This window comes from Coregonus clupeaformis, unplaced genomic scaffold, assembly GCF_020615455.1.
Source record: "Coregonus clupeaformis isolate EN_2021a unplaced genomic scaffold, ASM2061545v1 scaf1392, whole genome shotgun sequence".
Taxonomy (NCBI): Eukaryota; Metazoa; Chordata; class Actinopteri; order Salmoniformes; family Salmonidae; genus Coregonus; species Coregonus clupeaformis.
Window position 1 is genome coordinate 53,415 of NW_025534846.1, and position 22,505 is coordinate 75,919.

The 22,505-nt window shown below is 42.8% G+C and overlaps 1 protein-coding gene across 1 annotated transcript in view; it reads left to right on the forward strand.

Moving 5' to 3' along the window:
* The window catches only part of LOC121532040 (metabotropic glutamate receptor 8-like), a gene marked incomplete at its 5' end in the record, with an annotated part of 53,336 nt that overhangs the window by 14,346 nt on the left and 16,485 nt on the right, over positions 1-22,505 (forward strand). Inside the window, 2 exons of the mRNA XM_045218132.1 lie at positions 13,485-13,624; positions 14,115-15,050. Coding sequence (XP_045074067.1) covers positions 13,485-13,624; positions 14,115-15,050 — 1,076 coding nt within the window. The remainder of the gene's footprint in view (positions 1-13,484; positions 13,625-14,114; positions 15,051-22,505) is intronic.

Consider the following 22,505-nt stretch of genomic DNA (forward strand, 5'->3'; position numbering starts at 1 on the left):
GGGGCAGTGCTGCTTTAGTGGGTCTCTGACCACGTTTATCTTTCTGTCTTGGCTGTGTATAGGCAACTTGCAGTAGGCCTATAAAACAGATAAGGACTTCTCCTTAGGGTGTGGGTCGCTCATGTGGGTGTCTAGGGTATAGGGTTGGGGACCGTTCCATCATGATAGGACAATAAATAAATAAATAAAATGTATAGTTAATTTTCAAATGTATATCCCATATCTGCACAAAATTGAAAGCTCTCTCTGTCACAACTCCTGCTCGCAGACAGACACACATGGGCTCTGGCATTTGCAACCATTTTTATTTTTCACTCACTTAACTCCACACTTTTCCAAACACAAAAACACACACCCCACCTTCCATCACAATACACCTACACATACCCACAGACTGTGCCTTCTATGTCCTCTCTTTGCTGTGTTTTTATCCCTACCATGTTGATTCCTACCAGTTCCTTATATTTGAAGCTGTATAATTTATTCTAATGCTGTCTTTTATATATTTATAAATACTATGAATAGAAAGTCGATTAGTAATTATTTTACAACATTCCCTATGTTGAATGGTATAGTGTAGTTGTATTTTTTAAATTATTGTTTTACCCCCTTTTTCTCCACAATTACGATCTTGTCTCATCGCCGCAACTCCCCAACGGGCTCGGGAGGCAAAGGTCGAGTCATGCGTCCTCCGAAACATGAACCGCCAAACCACGCTTCTTAACACCCACCCGCTTAACCCGGAAGCCAGCCGCACCAATGTGTCGGAGGAAACTGACGACCGAGGTCAGCCTGCAGGCGCCCAGCCCGCAACAAGAAGTCACTAGGGCGCGATGAGGCAAGTAAAGCCCCACCCCGGCCAAACCCTCCCCTAACCTGGACGACACTGGACCAATTGTGCGCCGCCCTATGGGACTCCCGATCACGGCCGGTTGTGATACAGTCCGGGATCGAACCCGGGTCTGTAGTGACGCCTCTAGCACTGCGATGCAGTGCCTCAGACCACTGTGCCACTCTGGAGGCCCCAGTATTTAATTTATTTTGTTGTATTATTTTTATTTTATTTTATTACAATCCCTACAATGGACAATATTGGGTGTTCCATTATTCGACTCCTCTATGGAAACATTGTATTATTTACAAGGTTATACAGTAACTATTGGGCAGATAGGAATGGCTTTCTCCTGCTATTGTGTTTTTGTCATGTTTGCTAGACTGATGATTCACAGATACAACTTAGATACAGTCGTCTATATGTCCCTCTATCTCTTCAGCTTGGAACACATGCAGAGCTGAAGACAGCTCCTGTTCAGTGGTGTGTGATAACAGTGTGATTAATTTAATGTTGGCCCAGTACTTTTGTAATTCTACACCAAAGTACCTCTTGAATGGGTTTGATGAGAGGCTAGATAAAGCTGGGACACCTTCATCTCTTGCCTATTATTTCTGCATAGACTTTCAAGGTTGACATCCTTTTCAAAGCGTGTGGTGAGATGGACTTGCTTAGATAAAGGTATAAATAAATAATACACACTCTGTGGAAGCTAAGGTTTTGAAATGGCTTTCTTTATACTTGTGGTGCTGAATGACTCAGTTATTTAATCAATGTGCACTATTCAACCCTAGCCATCTGTCTGTATTGTACTGTAGACACACATACAAAGGCAGAAATAGTATTTTTTTTATTCAAGAATGTAGCCCATCCTTTCAGCACAAAGGCCCTATCTCAATTTGGTAATATTTCTCAGTCCTTAAACTAAGACCAGACTATGTTGTATCCTGTTAGGCACACTTTGCCTTGATCTGCCTCAAAGTTTTAATAACTCAGTCGGGAAAGTTTCTATATATCTCCAAGTGCCTCTCCTTCCAGCTCCCTACCTGAGAGGGAAAGGCAGATTTGAATAATTATGTTATCTTCTTCTCAGGCGATGGGTTAGGGAGCGATATGGAGCAGGGAAATAGGCATGCTCACTTGGTTTTCATGGCAAACATGCAGAACTAGTAAAGCTTCAGTAGACTTTTTAACAATCTTCAGACCTTGAAGGGATTCATATCTCTGCCAAGCTTGATGAATGTGGAACTGCACTGTGTTATTTTAGGGGGGAAAAACATTGAATTAGCAATGAATATGACCGCGGGGCTGAAATTGCAAGCCTGTGTTAAGTCAAACCCACGTTACTGCTGCGTTGAATGATGAAACACTATATTTTGTGTGTGCCTTGATCATTAAATTAAATAAAAAGTAGGGAAACAAAAAGAGGAAAAAGTGATGCATGCTTGCATTTTCAATTCTAAGTGTAGGATGAACGTTTTGCCGGATAATCTTTTAATAAATAATGCAGATTGATAGGTTCAAGAGAAGAGGGGAAAGGGATGTGGGAAAACAGTTTGTGTGTGTGTGTGTGTTTATGTGTGCTACGCTTGATTGAGCCTGCAGGGGTGCCTGAGTGTATGAAATACATAAAATATTCCAGGAGGATGCCTTTGGGTATTTTATAGTCTATATGTGTGTATATGTTCCTGTATACCATGCTTGATTTAGCCTGTATGAGTGCCATATGAACACACACACACACATCACATATGAGCGTCATCACAGGTTTTTTTCCCACACTAGTTTTCTGTGAGCAGACCATAATCAGAGTTTGTAATGGACCAAATCCGACTTCCAAGCAGCACTTTGACAGTGACTTTGACTATAGCCAGAGGCTAATTGCTAACACAACAACTTTCCCATTTGCATACGCTTATTTTATATTAGCATTGAGAGGCTAATAGAGAAGGAGCATACAGGACTATTTGTGGCTTTTGTGCCTTGTTTTGAACATGATTACTAAAGCAAAGAAAAACAGAATAGCCATCGGGGTGATTTATTGCATTAGTTTACATTAATTTTAATTAAAGGGTGATAAAAGTCCATTTGCAGTTTGGGGGTATTTTGCTTTATCACATTATTCACGCTTTCCTTTTGATGAATGAACAAACAAACAAACAAACAAACAAACAAATTAAGTCACTGACAGGTTGCTAACCCTATGTAGCATGTTGCAGAATGAACAACACATTTCCTCTCCCACCCCTGAGCCCTCTGTGCAGCCAAGGCACAATCAATAGTGGGAGATTAATTCAATAAGCTAGAAATCTCCCACTGCCATTTATCAGGCCTAATGCCCACTGCCTGTCAGTGTCCTAAAGAATGTCACTTCAGTCTGGGATCTATTAAATCACAATCTGTGAATTAATAGAACATTAAGCCTCTTGGCAATGACTACTCTTACCTTATTTACTGACAGCAGGGCTGGCATTAGATACTTGAACCATGACACTGTCGGCAATTTAATGAGGAAAGTGTAGCTGAGAATATACAGTGCCTTGCAAAAGTATTCACACCCCTTGGCATTTTTCCTATTTTGTTGCATTACAACCTGTAATTTAAATATATTTTTATTTGGATTTCATGTAATGGACATATACAAAATAGTAATGGAGCACCATTAAATCCATTATTAAAACATTGAAAGAATATGGCACTACAACAAACCTGCCACGAGAGGGCCGCCCACCAAAACTCACGGTCCAGACAAGAAGGGCATTAATCAGAGAGGCCGTACACTCCACAGAGTGGCCAGAAAAAAGCCATTGGCATGTGTTCGCCAAAAGGCATATGGGAGACTCCCCAAACCTATGATAGAAGGTACTCTGGTCAGATGAGACTAAATTGAGTTTTTTGGCCATCAAGGAAAACGCTATGTCTGGCGCGAACCCAACACGTCTCATCACCCTGAGAACACAATTCCCACAGTGAAGCATGGTGGTGGCAGCATCATGCTGTGGGGATGTTTTTCATCGGCAGGGACTGGGAAACTGGTCAGAATTGAAGGAATGATGGATGGCTCTAAATACAGGGAAATTCTTGAGGGAAACCTGTTTCAGTCTTCGAGAGATTTGAGACTGGGGCGGAGGTTCACCTTCCAGCAGGACAATGACCCTAAGCATACTGCTAAAGCAACAATCGAGTGGTTTAAGGGGAAACATTTAAATGTCTTGGAATAGCCTAGTCAAAGCCCAGACCTCGATCCAATTGAGAATCTGTGGTATGACTTAAAGATTGCTGTACACCAGTGGAACCCATGCAACTTGAAGGAGCTGGAGCAGTTTTGCCTTGAAGAATGGGGAAAAATCCCAGTGGCTAGATGTGCCAAGTTTATAGAGACATACCCCAAGAGACTTGCAGCTGTAAATGCTGCAAAAGGTGGCTTTTTATTGTTTCACAATAAAACATATTGTTGTGGTAGGCAAGTTGTGTAAATCAAATGATGCAAACCCCCCAAAAAATCAATTTTAATTCCAGGTTGTAAGGAAACAAGATAGGAGAAATGCCAAGGCGGGTGAATACTTTCACAAGCCACTGTAACTGCCAAAATAAAGGAAACACCAACATAAAGTGTCTTAATAGGGCGTTGGGCCACCACAAGCTAGAAAAAACTATTTTTCCGCCCATTATTTTGGATATATTGTATATTGTATATTGGCAGTGCCATGGCTTGTTTGCACTGCCAATATAGGAAATGAAATGTAAAATATATGACCTACATTTTTATTGACAATGTAGCTGTAGCGCTCCTTCAACCAAACAAAAATATTGTTTTCATACAGTGTTATCCGGAAGAGTTTAGTGAGGAGATTATATCTGCTGTAGTCTCGTGACTGCACACATCAGATTGTCATGGGTTTGGAAGGCCTTGTAACAATAACCCATTTATGAAGCATAACACGGTATACCATTCGCAATATGTATGTGTTATTTTACTTTTTTACAGATCATCAAGCCCATCTACAGTTCAGTGTCATCGGTCAACGCATTCCTTTTACAAAAAATATTCTTCCTAGCCTTAGATTAAGATTAAAATCACTTTTAGGTGAACGGATGATCTCCGCATGTGTGTTTCCCACCATAAAGCATGGAGGAGGAGGTGTGATGGTGTGGGGGTGCTTTGCTGGTGAAACTGTCAGTGATTTATTTAGATTTCAAGGGACACTTAACCAGCATGGCTACCACAGCATTCTGCAGCGATACGCCATCCCATCTGGTTTACGCTTCGTGGGAATATCATTTGTTTTTCAACAGGACAATGACCCAAAACACACCTCCAGGCTGTGTAAGGACTATTTGACCACGAAGGAGAGTGATGGAGTGCTGCATCCTATGACCTGGCCTCCACAATCCCCCAAACCTCAACCCAATTGAGATGGTTTGGGATGAGTTGGACCGCAGAGTGAAGGAAAAGCAGCCAACAAATGCTCAGTATATGTGGGAACTCCTTCAAGACTGTTGGAAAAGCATTCCTCATGAAGCTGGTTGAGAGAATGCCAAGAGTGTGCAAAGATGTCATCAAGGCAAAGGGAGGCTACATTGAAGAATCTAAAATATAACATTTTATTTTGATTTGTTTAACACTTTTTTGGTTACTACATGATTCCATATGTGTTATTTCATAGATGTGATGTCTTCACTATTATTCTACAATGTAGAAAATAGTAAAAATATAGAAAACCCTTGTATGAGTGGGTTTGTCCAAACATTTGACTGGTACTGAAAAAAAAATATATATATATATATATATATATATATATATATATATATATATATATATATATATATATATATATATACAGTGAGGGAAAAAATTATTTGATCCCCTGCTGATTTTGTATGTTTGCCCACTGACAAAGACATGATCAGTCTATAATTTAATGGTAGGTTTATTTGAACAGTGAGAGACAGAATAACAACAAAAAAATCCAGAAAAACGCATGTCAAAAATATTATAAATTGATTTGCATTTTAATGAGGGAAGTAAGTATTTGACCCCTCTGCAAAACATGACTTAGTACTTGGTGGCAAAACCCTTGTTGGCAATCACAGAGGTCAGACGTTTCTTGTAGTTGGCCACCAGGTTTGCACACATCTCAGGAGGGATTTTGTCCCACTCCTCTTTGCAGATCTTCTCCAAGTCATTAAGGTTTCGAGGCTGACGTTTGGCAACTCGAACCTTCAGCTCCCCTCCACAGATTTTCTATGGGATTAAGGTCTGGAGACTGGCTAGGCCACTCCAGGACCTTAATGTGCTTCTTCTTGAGCCACTCCTTTGTTGCCTTGGCCGTGTGTTTTGGGTCATTGTCATGCTGGAATACCCATCCACAACCCATTTTCAATGCCCTGGCTGAGGGAAGGAGGTTCTCACCCAAGATTTGACGGTACATGGCCCCGTCCATCGTCCCTTTGATGCGGTGAAGTTGTCCTGTCCCCTTAGCAGAAAAACATCCACAAAGCAAAATGTTTCCACCTCCATGTTTGACGGTGGGGATGGTGTTCTTGGGGTCATAGGCAGTATTCCTCCTCCTCCAAACACGGCGAGTTGAGTTGATGACAAAGAGCTCGATTTTGATCTCATCTGACCACAACACTTTCACCCAGTTCTCCCCTGAATCATTCAGATGTTCATTGGCAAACTTCAGACTGGCCTGTATATGTGCTTTCTTGAGCAGGGGGACCTTGCGGGCGCTGCAGGATTTCAGTCCTTCACGGCGTAGCGTGTTACCAATTGTTTTCTTGGTGACTATGGCCCCAGCTGCCTTGAGATCATTGACAAGATCCTCCCGTATAGTTCTGGGCTGATTCCTCACCGTTCTCATGATCATTGCAACTCCACGAGGTGAGATCTTGCATGGAGCCCCAGCCCGAGGGAGATTGACAGTTATTTTGTGTTTCTTCCATTTGCGAATAATCGCACCAACTGTTGTCACCTTCTCACCAAGCTGCTTGGCGATGGTCTTGTAGCCCATTCTAGCCTTGTGTAGGTCTACAATCTTGTCCCTGACATCCTTGGAGAGCTCTTTGGTCTTGGCCATGGTGGAGAGTTTGGAATCTGATTGATTGATTGCTTCTGTGGACAGGTGTCTTTTATACATGTCACGAACGTCTACTAAGTGAGTGGACCAAGGCGCAGCGTGCGATACGAACATGACTTTATTTACTTAAAGTACTCAATACAAAACAACAAACAATGACGAATCGTGAAGTCCTCAGTTACAATGACTGATACGGAACAAAAACCCACAACACTAAGGTGAACACTGACAGTTTAAATATGGCTCCCAATCAGAGATAACGAGCCGGCAGCTGACACTCGTTACCACTGATTGGGAGTCACACGACCAAACAAGGAAACACAACCAAATACAACACAACCAATACCAAACACAACCAAATGAACACACCCTGGCTCAAAATACACAGTCCCGGAGCCAGAGCGTGACAGTCCCACCCCCTAAAGGCGCGGACTCCGACCGCGCCTACACCCCAAACAGGGGAGGGCTGGGTGGGTGTTGCTCCTCGGAGGCGGCTCCGGCTTCGGGCTTGACCACCACCCTTCTTCAATCCCCCGTAGCGCCCCCCGGTCCGATCTGACCCAGCTGGTAGGATCTGGACTGACGACGCGCACCCCTGGCTTGGCGCGTGAGGCAGGAACGGACCGGACCTGGCTGACGATACGCACCCTAGGCTTGATGCGTGGAGCCGGAACGGGCCTCACCAGGCTGACGACTCGCATCCCTGGCTTGGTGCGAGTAGCAGGAATGGGCTGGATCAGGCTGACGGCTCGCACCCTTGGCTTGGTGCGAGTAGCAGGGACGAGCTGAACCAGGCTGACGACTCGCACCCTTGGCTTGGTGCGAGTAGCAGGAACGGGCCGGACCAGGCCGACGACTCGCACCCCTGGCTTGGTGCGAGTAACAGGAACGGGCCGGACCAGGCTGACGACTCGCACCCTTGGCTTGGTGCGAGTAGCAGGAACGGGCCGGACCAGGCCGACGACGCACACCGTAGGCTTTGTGCGTGGAGCAGGAACAGGCCGGGTCGGGCTGGCGACGCACACCGTAGGCTTTGTGCGTGGAGCAGGGACAGGCCGGGCTGGGCTGGCGACGCACACCGTAGGCTTTGTGCGTGGAGCAGGAACAGGCCGGGCTGGGCTGGCGACGCACACCGTAGGCTTTGTGCGTGGAGCAGGAACAGGCCGGGCTGGGCTGGCGACGCACACCGTAGGCTTTGTGCGTGGAGCAGGAACAGGCCGGGCTGGGCTGGCGACGCACACCGTAGGCTTTGTGCGTGGAGCAGGAACAGGCCGGGCTGGGCTGTCGACGCACACCGTAGGCTTTGTGCGTGGAGCAGGGACAGGCCGGGCTGGACTGGCGACGCACCCCGTAGGCTTTGTGCGTGGAGCAGGGACAGGCCGGGCTGGGCTGGCGACGCACACCGTAGGCTTCGTGCGTGGAGCAGGAACAGGCCAGGCAGGGCTGTCGACGCACACCGTAGGCTTGGTGCGTGGAGCAGGAACAGGCCGGGCAGGGCTGGCGACGCACACCGTAAACCTAGTGCGTGGAGCAGGAACCGGCCGGGCAGGGCTGGCGACGCACACCATAGGCTTTGTGCGTGGAGCAGGAACAGGTCGGGCTGGGCTGGCGACGCACACCGTGGGTTTGGTGCGTGGAGTAGGAACAGGCCGGTCCGTACTGGGAACACACACCACTGGCCTTAACCGGGGATCAGGAACGGGCCGGACCGGACTGGTAACACACCTCAGTCTCTCACGCCGTGCCTCAACTACTTCCCTCCCTCTACTCGCCAATGGCTCCCGTAATCCGGTAGCCTTCTCTCCACGTCTCCCTGTGGCAGCCTCCTGCTGCCCTGCCGCCCAAGCCATGTGCCCCCCCCAAAAAACTTTTTGGGGTTGCCTCTCGTCCTTCCGACGATGGCCCTGCTGACGCCGTTGCTCCTCTCTCAGTCGCCTCTCCACTGTTTTACTCCATGGCCGGCGATCCATCCCATCCAGGATTTCCTCCCAAGTCCAAGACCCTTTACCATCCAAAATCTCCTCCCATGTCCAGACCCTTGGCTCCTGGACACGCTGCTTGGTCCTGGTACGGTGGGTTTTTCTGTCACGAACGTCTACTAAGTGAGTGGACCAAGGCGCAGCGTGCGATACGAACATGACTTTATTTACTTAAAGTACTCAATACAAAACAACAAACAATGACGAATCGTGAAGTCCTCAGTTACAATGACTGATACGGAACAAAAACCCACAACACTAAGGTGAACACTGACAGTTTAAATATGGCTCCCAATCAGAGATAACGAGCCGGCAGCTGACACTCGTTACCACTGATTGGGAGTCACACGACCAAACAAGGAAACACAACCAAATACAACACAACCAATACCAAACACAACCAAATGAACACACCCTGGCTCAAAATACACAGTCCCGGAGCCAGAGCGTGACAATACAGGTAACAAGCTGAGATTAGGAGCACTCCCTTTAAGAGTGTGCTCCTAATCTCAGCTCGTTACCTGTATAAAAGACACCTGTGAGCCAGAAATCTTTCTGATTGAGAGGGGGTCAAATACTTATTTCCCTCATTAAAATGCAAATCAATTTATAACATTTTTCACATGCGTTTTTCTGGATTTTTTTGTTGTTATTCTGTCTCTCACTGTTCAAATAAACCTACCATTAAAATTATAGACTGATAATTTCTTTGTCAGTGGGCAAACGTACAAAATCAGAAGGGGATCAAATACTTTTTTCCCTCACTGTATATATATATATATATATATATATATATATATATATATATATATATATATATATATATATATATATATATATATATATATATATATACACATATACATATACATATACATGCAGATATACATATCTTTTTAAAATATATTTTCCTTCATTATTTTCCGCTAACCCTGCCACACCTCCCCTAATTGGAGTAAACTAATGAACAACAACACTTAGGCTTCTACTTCCTTCTTATACATACTATATATATTTTAAGGACACATTCTATTTTACAATAGTTATATTTTTTTGTTTTTACTCCTGTCTTTCCTCTTCCCTCAACCTCTCTAATCTATTTCTGATGTCCATCCAGTTTGATTTCTATTTGCCATATATTTTTAACTGTGCTGTTTCACAAAAGTTCTGAACCTATATATATTTTACAGACACAGTATATTTTACATTTGTTATCTTGTTGTTATTTGTCCTACCTTCAGCTCCATTCAACCCCTCCCATCTATTTCTTAACACTATCATTATTGGTTTTCTTTTTGCCATATATTTTTCAACTGTGCTGTGATGCTTCAGAAAAGTTCTGAATCTTTCTATTCTCATAGTTTCTACAGATTGTAAATTAAAGATAATTTTTTTTGCTAAAATTATTATTATATTATTGATTGATTGACTATGAGTTTTCTAATCACCCAGTATTGCTATCTGCAGCGTTAGCTCCAGGTAAATGTTGCAATTCTTCAGCCATTCCTACATATGGACAGTACCATATGGACATATGGACAGTACCAAAATAAATGATCTAATCTGCAGAGCTGGGAAGGTTGTATCCCCCATATATATATATATATAACATTCTATTGGTTGCAAGAATTTTGTATAATAATTTAAATGGAAAAATTCTAAGGTTTGAATCCAGTGTCGTTTTGCGTATCAGTTCATTAACCATGTGCCATGGAATCGGTACATCGAAAATCTCTTTCCAACTTTTTGCAATTTTGCAATCTATATGGCACAGTTGTCAATTTTTTTGTCATTAAATTAAACTGGTAAATTTTTTTATTTATCACAATTTTCTTTAACCAATTTTGGTCTTTAATGCAGGGCCGAGAGACAAGTTCCTTACATTTGTCCCCTTCCACTTCCCTCTTCCATTGTCACTGTAATGCTGCAATTAGTTGGTTGCCATTTTTCTGACCAGGCAAAATCATGCAGCAGCATTATTAAATGAATATACATGTAAAACAGCAGAAACAAGTTCAAAGGGAATGTTAGCTGTCATTTCAGAGTTTGATGTGACTGGGTTAGCTTTTGTTAGCTGTTGTTTTCTAAAATTCGATTCCCCATTCCACTCTGGGGTAGGGATAGAACCCTCAAGGTTCTTTAGGTACTGTATATATATCATTTTTTAGTAAAGGGTTCTTTAATCTCATCCAAAGATCCAAAAGGTTCTATATAGAACCCCAAAGAACCCTTTTTTCTAAGAGTGTAGTTTTATCACACCTGGACTACTGCCCAGTTATATGGTCAAGTGCTGCAAAGAAGGACATAAGCAAATTACAGTTGGCCCAGAACAGAGCAGCACGGCTGGCCCTTAAAATGTACATAGAGGGCTAATATCAAGAACATGCATGTCAATCTCTCCTGGCTCAAAGTAGAGGAGAGATTGACTGCGACACTGAATGTTGAAAGCACAGAACTGTCTGTTCAAACAGCTAACACACAGCTCAGACGCCAATACGTACCCCACAAGACATGCCACCAGGGGTCTCTTCATAGTCCCTAAGTCCAGAACAGAGGCTGGGAAAATGCACAGTACTAAATAGAGCCATGGCCACATGGAACTCTCTCCACATCCGGTAACTCAAGCTAGCAGTAAAATCTAATAAATAAAAAAAAAACATAAAACAACACAGACATTGTAATATTGTATTATTGTATTGTTGTAATATTGTACATTTTATATTGTACATTTATAATGATAGAGCAGTGTACATTTTTATAGTGCACAATATCTTGTGTTATGTATTGTTTTATTGATGATGTTGACTATTGTTTTGTTGTGATGTGTTGTTTTGTTCCTGTTTGGACTCCAGGAAGAGTAGGGGCTGCCTTTGCAGCAGCTAATAGGGATCCTAATAAATACTAAATACTGAAATATGGTACCAGATTGCACGTGCCATCATCAAATCGAGAAATATTTCGGAAATATTTTTGACTTCATATCAACATGATTTTGCCATGCATTTATTAATGTTGTAGAAAGTAGGGCTTGGATATAATCAAAACTTGCACCCACCCACTTATCATAAATTACAGAGGGTGTCTGCTCTTTCATTACAATATGCTGTTGCTCTGGATTTAGTTTCTAAAGGAATCTACTTTGGAGTCTGCGTGGGTAATTGGAGGCTTGAGAGTGGGTCAACCCGTGATTATGTCTAGGATTGGTTCAATCAACGCATCGCCCAACCACCTAATCATCTATGTAAAGAGCCACAGAGTCGCACTATCAAATAAATTACAATCAAGGGGCTGATTGGAGTGCAGAAAGGTTAGGAATGAGGATGCCTATTGTTGTGTTTTGACTTGGACATTGTGAGAATATTGTTTAAGTCACAGGTGGTTCCGTTCTGTAACACCACTTGAACCTATACACAGCCATATCTTGTTGGTGCTAGATATTGATTCACTTTATATATGAAAGTATATCATGTCAAAGGCAGTGATACACAAGGCAAGCTAATTGTTGCTGGTTTATCAGTCAGCTAGATGTCTAATCTAAGTCAACGTACACATATATGACTATAAAAGTATAATGTGGGTATTTACATTTACATTTTACATTTTAGTCATTTAGCAGACGCTCTTATCCAGAGCGACTTACAGTTAGTGAGTGCATACATGTTTCATATTTCAGTAACATATCACTGTGGATTCTTGGTTATTGCAAATGTTTCTATGCTGCCAATCCCTAATGCATTTTCTAACCTTAATTGGTCATTAAAATACAATCGAAAATGTACAAATCTCATCTTATGAACTTTATCAGTGATACAATGTATGTACTGACTTGAAAGGGCCCCAAAATATGAAGGGATATCTACAGACTGGAGGATTTCCTCCTGTGTCTAATTAAGACTTGTGGTCTGCAGCGAGAGGCAGCTAGATGTGCTGTGCAGGGACAAACAATCAGAGCTATTCTTCCGTTTTAATTTGCATCTCTCTCCCAAGCCGCTGCACAAAGGGAAGAGGGTGATAGGTGCGTGCTGCAGCAAAGTGTGTGAATGGATTAATTTATCATAGACAGACACAGGAAGCGAAACATCTGGACAGAACTGTGGGTGCTGTTTTCAGGCACAATCCTCCCGACTTCTCTGCAGCAAATGTAATAATACATGGCTTTGTATATTTTTAACTGTGTTGGATTTTGCTGGTTTTATGGACCCGAGGTGGTACGTGAGCAATGTTACTCTAAGCAGGTCATCTGAGAGACAAGATAGCTACTTGAAAGGAATTTGGAACTTGGCAGTGTAGATTGTAGTCAATAATGACAGATAATTCATTTTGTTGGCTGTATCTGTGACAAGTACACTGATAAACAACCTCTAGAGATACTTGCATATTACAATTGCAGTGCATTCTCCATCTGTTTTGTCACAAAACATTTTGTCTTCATATTATTTGATTTGTATATGTTTAGTAATCATACCCATGGGTAAACACTGAAGATAATTTATGTTGTGATAACACCACCAGCCAAGTTCATTGTTTTAGTAATATTTTCTCTAAATGTATGTATATTTTTCAATAAAGTTAATAGTGTTTCCTGTTTTACAGGAAGTGCTGGGACTCCTGTCACATTTAATGAGAATGGCGATGCTCCAGGACGCTACGACATCTTTCAGTACCAGATCAACAACAGGTCAACAGCAGAGTACAAGGTCATTGGCCACTGGACCGACCAGCTACACCTAAATGTAAGGACGAATGGCGTTACTACCATTTCCATAAATGTTAGGTAACTGCTTTGTCTTGTTATTGTATGCAAGTCTTAATAATGTTACTTGTTAATAAATCACATTAATATCCATGGGGACTCATTTTCCACAATACCTATCAAATAACTGTCATACAATCAATTTAACTAATTTGCCAAAGTTGAAAAAATAAGATTTGAAATTTAATGACGATGACAATAAAAAAAAACACATTTGTAGACATTTAGTAGATGCTCTTATCCAGAGCGAGTAGCGAGTGCTCACATTTTCATACTTTCATTTTCATACTGGTCCCCCATGGGAATATAACCCACAACCCTGGCATTGCAAGCGCCATGCTCTACCAACTGAGCCACACGGGACGATGATGATGATGATGTTGATAAATCAAGTCGATGTTAATGAGTCATCTTCTTTTAGTTCTTGGCCATTTCTAAGATCAATGTAACACATGTTCTGCCCCACTCAGATGGATGCCATGCAGTGGACCAGTGGAGACCCCTCTGTGCCCGCCTCTGTGTGCAGCCTGCCCTGCAAGATGGGTGAGAGAAAGAAGGTGGTGAAGGGAGTACCATGTTGCTGGCACTGCGAGCGCTGTGAGGGCTACCACTTCCAGGCCAGTGAGTTCATTTGCGAGCTGTGCCCATATGAGCAACGACCTGACAAGAACCGCACTGGGTGCCAACCTATCCCCATCATCAAGCTGGAGTGGCACTCACCCTGGGCAGTGGTGCCAGTCTTCATCTCTGTCCTGGGCATTCTGGTTACCACCTTCGTCATCATCACCTTTGTGCGCTACCACGACACTCCCATTGTCCGAGCCTCGGGCCGGGAGATGAGCTATGTTTTGCTCACAGGTATCTTCCTGTGCTATGCTATCACCTTCCCCATGATCGCAGCCCCTGACGTTGCCGTTTGCTCCATAAGGCGCATCTTCCTGGGCCTGGGGATGTGTTTCAGCTATGCAGCTCTGCTTACCAAAACAAACCGCATCCACCGCATCTTCGAGCAGGGCAAGAAGGCTGTGACAGCACCGCGGTTCATCTCCCCGGCCTCCCAGCTGGTCATAACCTTCAGCCTGATCTCAGTTCAGTTACTGGGTGTTTTTGTGTGGTTCACCGCCGACCCGCCGCACATGGTGGTGGACTATGGCGAGCAGCGCACACAGGACCCTGAGAACGCCCGTGGGGTGCTCAAGTGTGACATCTCAGACCTCTCACTCATCTGCTCGCTTGGATACAGTATTCTCTTGATGGTCACATGCACTGTTTACGCCATCAAGACCAGGGGAGTGCCAGAGACCTTCAACGAGGCTAAGCCTATTGGATTTACTATGTATACTACGTGTATAATTTGGTTAGCTTTTATACCTATCTTCTTTGGGACGGCACAGTCAGCAGAAAGGGTGAGTGTGTTTTGATTGTGTGATTGAATTTGATACACCTACAGTGAGGGACAAAAGTATTTGATCCCCTGCTGATTTAGTTTTTTTTGTTTGCCCACTGACAAAGACATGATCAGTCTATAATTGTAATGGTAGGTTTATTTGAACAGTGAGAGACAGAATAACAACAACAAAAATCCAGAAAAACGCATGTCAAAAATGTTATAAATAGATTTGCATTTTAATGAGGGAAATAAGTATTTGAACCCTCTGCCAAAACATGACTTAGTACTTGGTGGCAAAACCCTTGTTGGCAACCACAGAGGTCAGACGTTTCTTGTAGTTGGCCACCAGGTTTGCACACATCTCAGGAGGGATTTTGTCCCACTCCTCTTTGCAGATCTTCTCCAAGTCATTAAGGTTTCGAGGCTGACGTTTGGCAACTCGAACCTTCAGCTCCCTCCACAGATTTTCTATGGGATTAAGGTCTGGAGACTGGCTAGGCCACTCCAGGACCTTAATGTGCTTCTTCTTGAGCCACTCCTTTGTTGCCTTGGCCGTGTGTTTTGGGTCATTGTCATGCTGGAATACCTATCCACGACCCATTTTCAATGCCCTGTCTGAGGGAAGGAGGTTCTCACCCAAGATTTGACGTACATGGCCCCGTCCATCATCCCTTTGATGCAGTGAAGTTGTCCTGTCCCCTTAGCAGAAACCCCCCCCCCCCCAAAGCATAATGTTTCCACCTCCATGTTTGACGGTGGGGATGGTGTTCTTGGGGTCATAGGCAGCATTCCTCCTCCTCCAAACACGGTGAGTTGAGTTGATGCCAAAGACCCCGATTTTGATATCTGACCATAACACTTTCACCCAGTTCTCCTCTGAATCATTCAGATGTTCATTGGCAAACTTCAGACGGGCCTGTATATTTCCTTTCTTGAGCAGGGGGACCTTGCGGGCGGAGCAGGATTTCAGTCCTTCACGGCGTAGTGTGTTACCAATTGTTTTCTTGGTGACTATGGTCCCAGCTGCTTTGAGATCATTGACAAGATCCTCCCATGTAGTTCTGCGCTGATTCCTCACCGTTCTCATGATCATTGCAACTCCACGAGGTGAGATATTGCATGGAGCCCCAGGCCGAGGGAGATTGACAGTTATTTTGTGTTTCTTCCATTTGTGAATAATCACACCAACTGTTGTCACCTTCTCACCAAGCTGCTTGGCGATGGTCTTGTAGCCCATTCCAGCCTTGTGTAGGTCTACAATCTTGTCCCTGACATCCTTGGAGAGCTCTTTGGTCTTGGCCATGGTGGAGAGTTTGGAATCTGATTGATTGATTGCTCCTGTGGACAAGTGTATTTTATACAGGTAACAAGCTGAGATTAGGAGCACTCCCTTTAAGAGTGTGCTCCTAATCTCAGCTCGTTACCTGTATAAAAGACACCTGTGAGCCAGAAATCTTTCTGATTGAGAGGGGGTCAAATACTTATTTCCCTCATTAAAATGCAAATCAATTTATAACATTTTTGACATGCGTTTTTCTGGATTTTCTTTGTTGTTATTCTGTCTCTCACTGTTCAAATAAACCTACCATTTAAATTATAGACCGATCATTTCCTTGTCAGTGGGCAAACGTACAAAATCAGCAGGGGATCAAATACTTTTTTCCCTCACTATATATCAACTGTAGGCCTACATGTCTAGGCTATGTAACATAGTCAGATATGCTGTTCATCTTATTCTGTATGCATTGACTGGCGCCTGCACCTCATACAGAAGGGAATAAGATGCGATCTGATAAAATGTAAAACTGAATATGATTATTTTACTTTTACCTAGAGATCCTTGCTGTAGTGAGACTAGTTGCTGTTGAGCCAGGAGCTAGTGGGGGTTCTTAGCTCTTTATTGGACAGAAAAGGATGGCTTACTGATGCGTAGATGTGGTCTTTAATATGAAGTGCTGGCTCAGGTGTGAGGTTTGGCTTGTCATCAGACAGTTGTAATCCTCATCAGTTCTATGACTAATGGGAACACAACATGTGTTGTCTACAGTGTAATTGTCTGTAATCCATTGTGCGGAATTCATCTCTCATTTGGCTAATATGTTGTGAACCTCAGAGGCTCTTTGTTGATAGAGGTGGTAGGCAATGGACAGAGTCTGTGGTCAGTGTCATGTTGTATCACCCTTTAAGGTCAGTAATTATTTTGACCCCTGCTGTTTACTAGCCAATCAACTTAATTAAGTACCATCACTTCAGTTCTCGGCACTGAATGTTGGCCATGTAATGACATGTGAAAATTAAATTGCTAATGATATGGTTGTTCTCAACAATTTTCACCATTAGAATGCTGCATATGATTTTCCGGGATGTACATAGGTCATCAGTCACACTTGGAAAGCATGGTATCTGTGAATAAGCTGAGGAACCTCTACCTCAATCTTCATATTGCCTATTTTATCTTCCCATGGGATTACAATGCACATTTTCAGTCAGTGTCATACCACACATCATGATCCAGCAAATCCCATGGCAATACAAAACGTTCAATTGGTCCAAATACTGTAGCAAACTGGACAATTTCAAATGATTTCATAGGTTGCAGTATATAGTAAGGATGGATGAATTCAAAGAGTGATTTTTCCATTGAAGTTTTCTACTGGAAGCTGCATCAGTCTATTAAATTGAGACACTGAGTGGAGCATCTGGTTTAGCGAAGAAAGGCTTTGTTTTCTTCCCCCACTATTTTTGGACCATATCTCATTAGTACAGTTCTGGTGCGTTAGGAATCTCTTCTCACTTCGTTACAGTTGTTGGATGGTGTGAAACAATGGGTGGTCTGCAACAATTAAGACATTTTCTAATAATTAATACAGAAACCATGACAGTAATGTAGCATATTTTGTGTTTTTACTTTACACAAACAGCCTCCAATGCATTCAGAAAGTGTAGACCTCTATGTTTCCTCATTAAAAGTGTGACTGGAACATTTAGGAAATGACGGCTTTGAGTAGATGTGGCCAGGCATTTGATAGCTGAACATTGGCTTACATAAGTCACAAGTATTGCAAACTATGATTGCGTTATAGAAGGTCTTTACTAGCCAAGCTATACGTAGTCCTAATCAATTTGTGTAATGTTCTTCCAATTTAATGTAAGATACAAATGGTTTACAATCCTTACTGTTCAATGGTAAGCTTATTATATAGACTATACCCCATGAGAGCAATTCAATGGGGACCAAATAAATCATCAAAACTAGTTATCATTTTTTAAGTCTCTTACATCTGTAAGCGTACCCATTACTGTTTTGACAGATGGTGAATATACCTCATCATTGTATCTTTATTGGTAGAGCTGGTTGCAGTCTGCACGGAGTGAGGTGCAGTAGTAGACTGTGGTCAGGGCCATAACCACATCAGAGGACACCGAGGTCCGGACCTGTATTTTTTTATTTTTTACAATATTTTTAAAAATATACTGTATATAGTACACAATAAAGAAAATTAATATTGCTCCCACCGTTGATCAAAGGTCAGAACGCTTATACTCTTGACCTGACTGAGTTCTAATCGCGCTTGCCTCTGCGAACGAGTGGAATCATGAACAGTGGTTTGTTTGTTATGTTCACCTGCGTCCCCAGGATTTGCCTCCCAGATTTGCCTTTTTAGCAGCACATTCACCACTCTCTCTAACGGCTAATTCCGCCTTCTTGCGGCAAAGGCCAAGAGCCTGAGACGTGAAACGAACTACCCCAGCTCGGAGTCGGCTAAAGTAGTCAACTAGAGATGCTGCTGAGAGTGTGTGTGCGAGATGCCGGACAAAGGCAATTTTAAAACCATCCCGCGACTACTGCCTTGTCTACAGACATCCCCCAAACAAACCGACTCTCGGAGAATGAGTGCACAACTGGTAAATAGTCGCTTATAGATACAGTGAGGGAAAAAAGTATTTGATCCCCTGCTGATTTTGTACGTTTGCCCACTGACAAAGAAATGATCAGTCTATAATTTTAATGGTAGGTTTATTTGAACAGTGAGAGACAGAAAAAAAACAAAATAATCCAGAAAAACGCATGTCAAAAATGTTATAAATTGATTTGCATTTTAATGAGGGAAATAAGTATTTGACCCCCTCTCAATCAGAAAGATTTCTGGCTCACAGGTGTCTTTTATACAGGTAACGAGCTGACATTAGGAGCACACTCTTCAAGGGAGTGCTCCTAATCTCAGCTTGTTACCTGTATAAAAGACACCTGTCCACAGAAGCAATCAATCAATCAGATTCCAAACTCTCCACCATGGCCAAGACCATAGAGCTCTCCAAGGATGTCAGGGACAAGATTGTAGACCTACACAAGGCTGGAATGGGCTACAAGACCATCGCCAAGCAGCTTGGTGAGAAGGTGACAACAGTTGGTGCGATTATTCGCAAATGGAAGAAACACAAAATAACTGTCAATCTCCCTCGGCCTGGGGCTCCATTCAAGACCTCACCTCGTGGAGTTGCAATGATCATGAGAACGGTGAGGAATCAGCCCAGAACTACACGGGAGGATCTTGTCAATGATCTCAAGGCAGCTGGGACCATAGTCACCACGAAAACAATTGGTAACACACTACGCCGTGAAGGACTGAAATCCTGCAGCGCCCGCAAGGTCCCCCTGCTCAAGAAAGCACATATACAGGGCTGTCTGAAGTTTGCCAATGAACAACTGAATGATTCAGAGGAGAACTGGGTGAAAGTGTTGTGGTCAGATGAGACCAAAATCGAGCTCTTTGGCATCAACTCAACTCGCCATGTTTGAAGGAGGAGGAATGTGCCTAAGACCCCAAGAACACCATCCCCACCGTCAAACATGGAGGTGGAAACATTATGCTTTGGGGGTGTTTTTCTGCTAAGGGGACAGGACAACTTCACCACATCAAAGGGACGATGGACGGGTCCATGTACCGTCAAATCTTGGGTGAGAACCTCCTTCCCTCAGACAGGGCATTGAAAATGGGTCGTGGATGGGTATTTCAGCATGACAATGACCCAAAACACACGGCCAAGGCAACAAAGGAGTGGCTCAAGAAGAAGCACATTAAGGTCCTGGAGTGGCCTAGCCAGTCTCCAGACCTTAATCCCATAGAAAATCTGTGGAGGGAGCTGAAGGTTCGAGTTGCCAAACGTCAGCCTCGAAACCTTAATGACTTGGAGAAGATCTGCAAAGAGGAGTGGAACAAAATCCCTCCTGAGATGTGTGCAAACCTGGTGGCCAACTACAAGAAACGTCTGACCTCTGTGATTGCCGACAAGGGTTTTGCCACCAAGTACTAAGTCATGTTTTGCAGAGGTGTCAAATACTTATTTCCCTCATTAAAATGCAAATCAATTTATAACATTTTTGACATGCGTTTCTCTGGATTTTTTTGTTGTTATTCTGTCTCTCACTGTTCAAATAAACCTACCATTAAAATTATAGACTGATCATGTCTTTGTCAGTGGGCAAACGTACAAAATGAGCAGGGGTTCAAATTCTTTTTTCCCTCACTGTATTACTAGAAAGATTAAGTAAGAAGCAAACGTTAAACTGAGACTACCTCTGCTTGCTTTACAGTGAATAGGCTACTGAGACAGACAGTAATGTGGCTCTCAGTGGTGAGGCTGAGGCAGGCTGCAATGCATGCTGGAGGAAGCAGAGGAGACAGAGAGAGGAAGCAAGCAGAGAGATTGGTTAGTACAGTGGTTTCCAAACTTGGGGTTGGGGCCCTATATGGGGTCCCCTGAGAAAATCTGTACTAATCTTATCAAACAGGTTAGGAACTTTAAAAAAAGAATATATGTTTCAATATGAACATCTCGCCATGGCCTAGGCCTCCATTAAAATGCAATCAAAATGCAAACAATACAGTTCTAAAATGGTCATACCTTTTCGTTTATATTGGTGGTTGTTCGTCTTATCTCGATCGCCCACTGGAGTTTATAGTTTACCCATTACCCACCTTTTTTTTTTTACCACTACATCAATGATATTAATACAGAATCGTAAGTAATATTCTAATAATTCATGTGAATCTGATAATACGATCATCTGTGTTTTCCATTGATGTCTGTTTGTGCAGAGCTTGATTAGTAATGCCTAGGAATTCAAATGTGAACGCTATGTAATTTCTGAAAATATATATTTATGTAAATTAGATGATGTTGATGATGCTATGCAATTCATCATTACAACTGACTGAACAGTCACTAAAGCTATGAATCATTCTATGAATTCATAAATTCAGTATGAATCATTTCTCATATTTACCCCTTTCAGGAGTATAACATTACAATTGCATAGCTAATAGGCTATGTGTTTGTAGACTGACTGAAGTGAATGAACCTACAGCAGCCAAGGTGATAATGGCTGGGGTCATTTCTGCTGTTCTCCAAATATTATTAAATATATATATTATTATTGTATAGAAATGCAGTAAATATGCTTTAACTTTCTAAAAATGTATTGTCGGGGGGCCTTCCGGACCTCACTAAACCTCAAACCCTGGTTGCGGCCTTAAAAAAAAAACACAAGCTTAAGAGTATTGAGATATTTATGAGATCATCTCACTTTTTTCAGAGAGAGAAAAAACATCTATTGAACATCATGTCACACAACCAATTAAAGTAATTGGACATGACACTGTTGGTGACAAGGTTTTTAGCACTGCCTGAAGTTACAGAATTGCAGGTGGTTCTTGGTCATAAGTTTCTCATACACTGTCACGATCGTCGGGAACAGAGGAGGACCAAGGCGCAGCGTTGAAGACGAACATACTCTTTATTTAGTGATTACACGACCAAAACAACAAAACAATAACGTGACAGTCCACGGTCTAACACAAACCAACTAGAACAAGATCCCACAACTACTGTGGGAAAACAGCCTGTTTAAATGTGGTTCCCAATCAGAGACAACAAGCCACAGCTGACACTCGTTGCCTCTGATTGAGAACCACACTGGCCAACATAGAAATGAAACAACTAGAACTACAACACAGAAATCTACACACCCTGGCTCAACATAACAGTGTCCCCAGAGCCAGGGCGTGACATACACCTTTCAAACCAAGGTTTGCTGCCAACTTTTTGCCAACTTGTCTTTATACAGTATATGAATAACACACTATCACAGATAATCATGAAATGACTTGTTAGAAATTCGTGACAGGCACACCCCCAAAAGAAATGTGTGTCCACCACACGATTTTCTTCATAACTCATTCGTGTCCAGTACACCATTTTCTTCATAACAAATTCAATTCGTTGTAACTAACGTTAGATAGGTGGTTAACATTAGCTAGGACCAACCTCCCTCCTACTGTTTCTGTATTAGGTAAAAGGGGATCATATAAACAATTGTTTTTACAGGCAACATACCGTGAAGACTTTGTGAAAGTAGTATCAGAGTCTTTTACCAATTGGGCAAAGTGGGAAGAACAGGGGAGTTGCT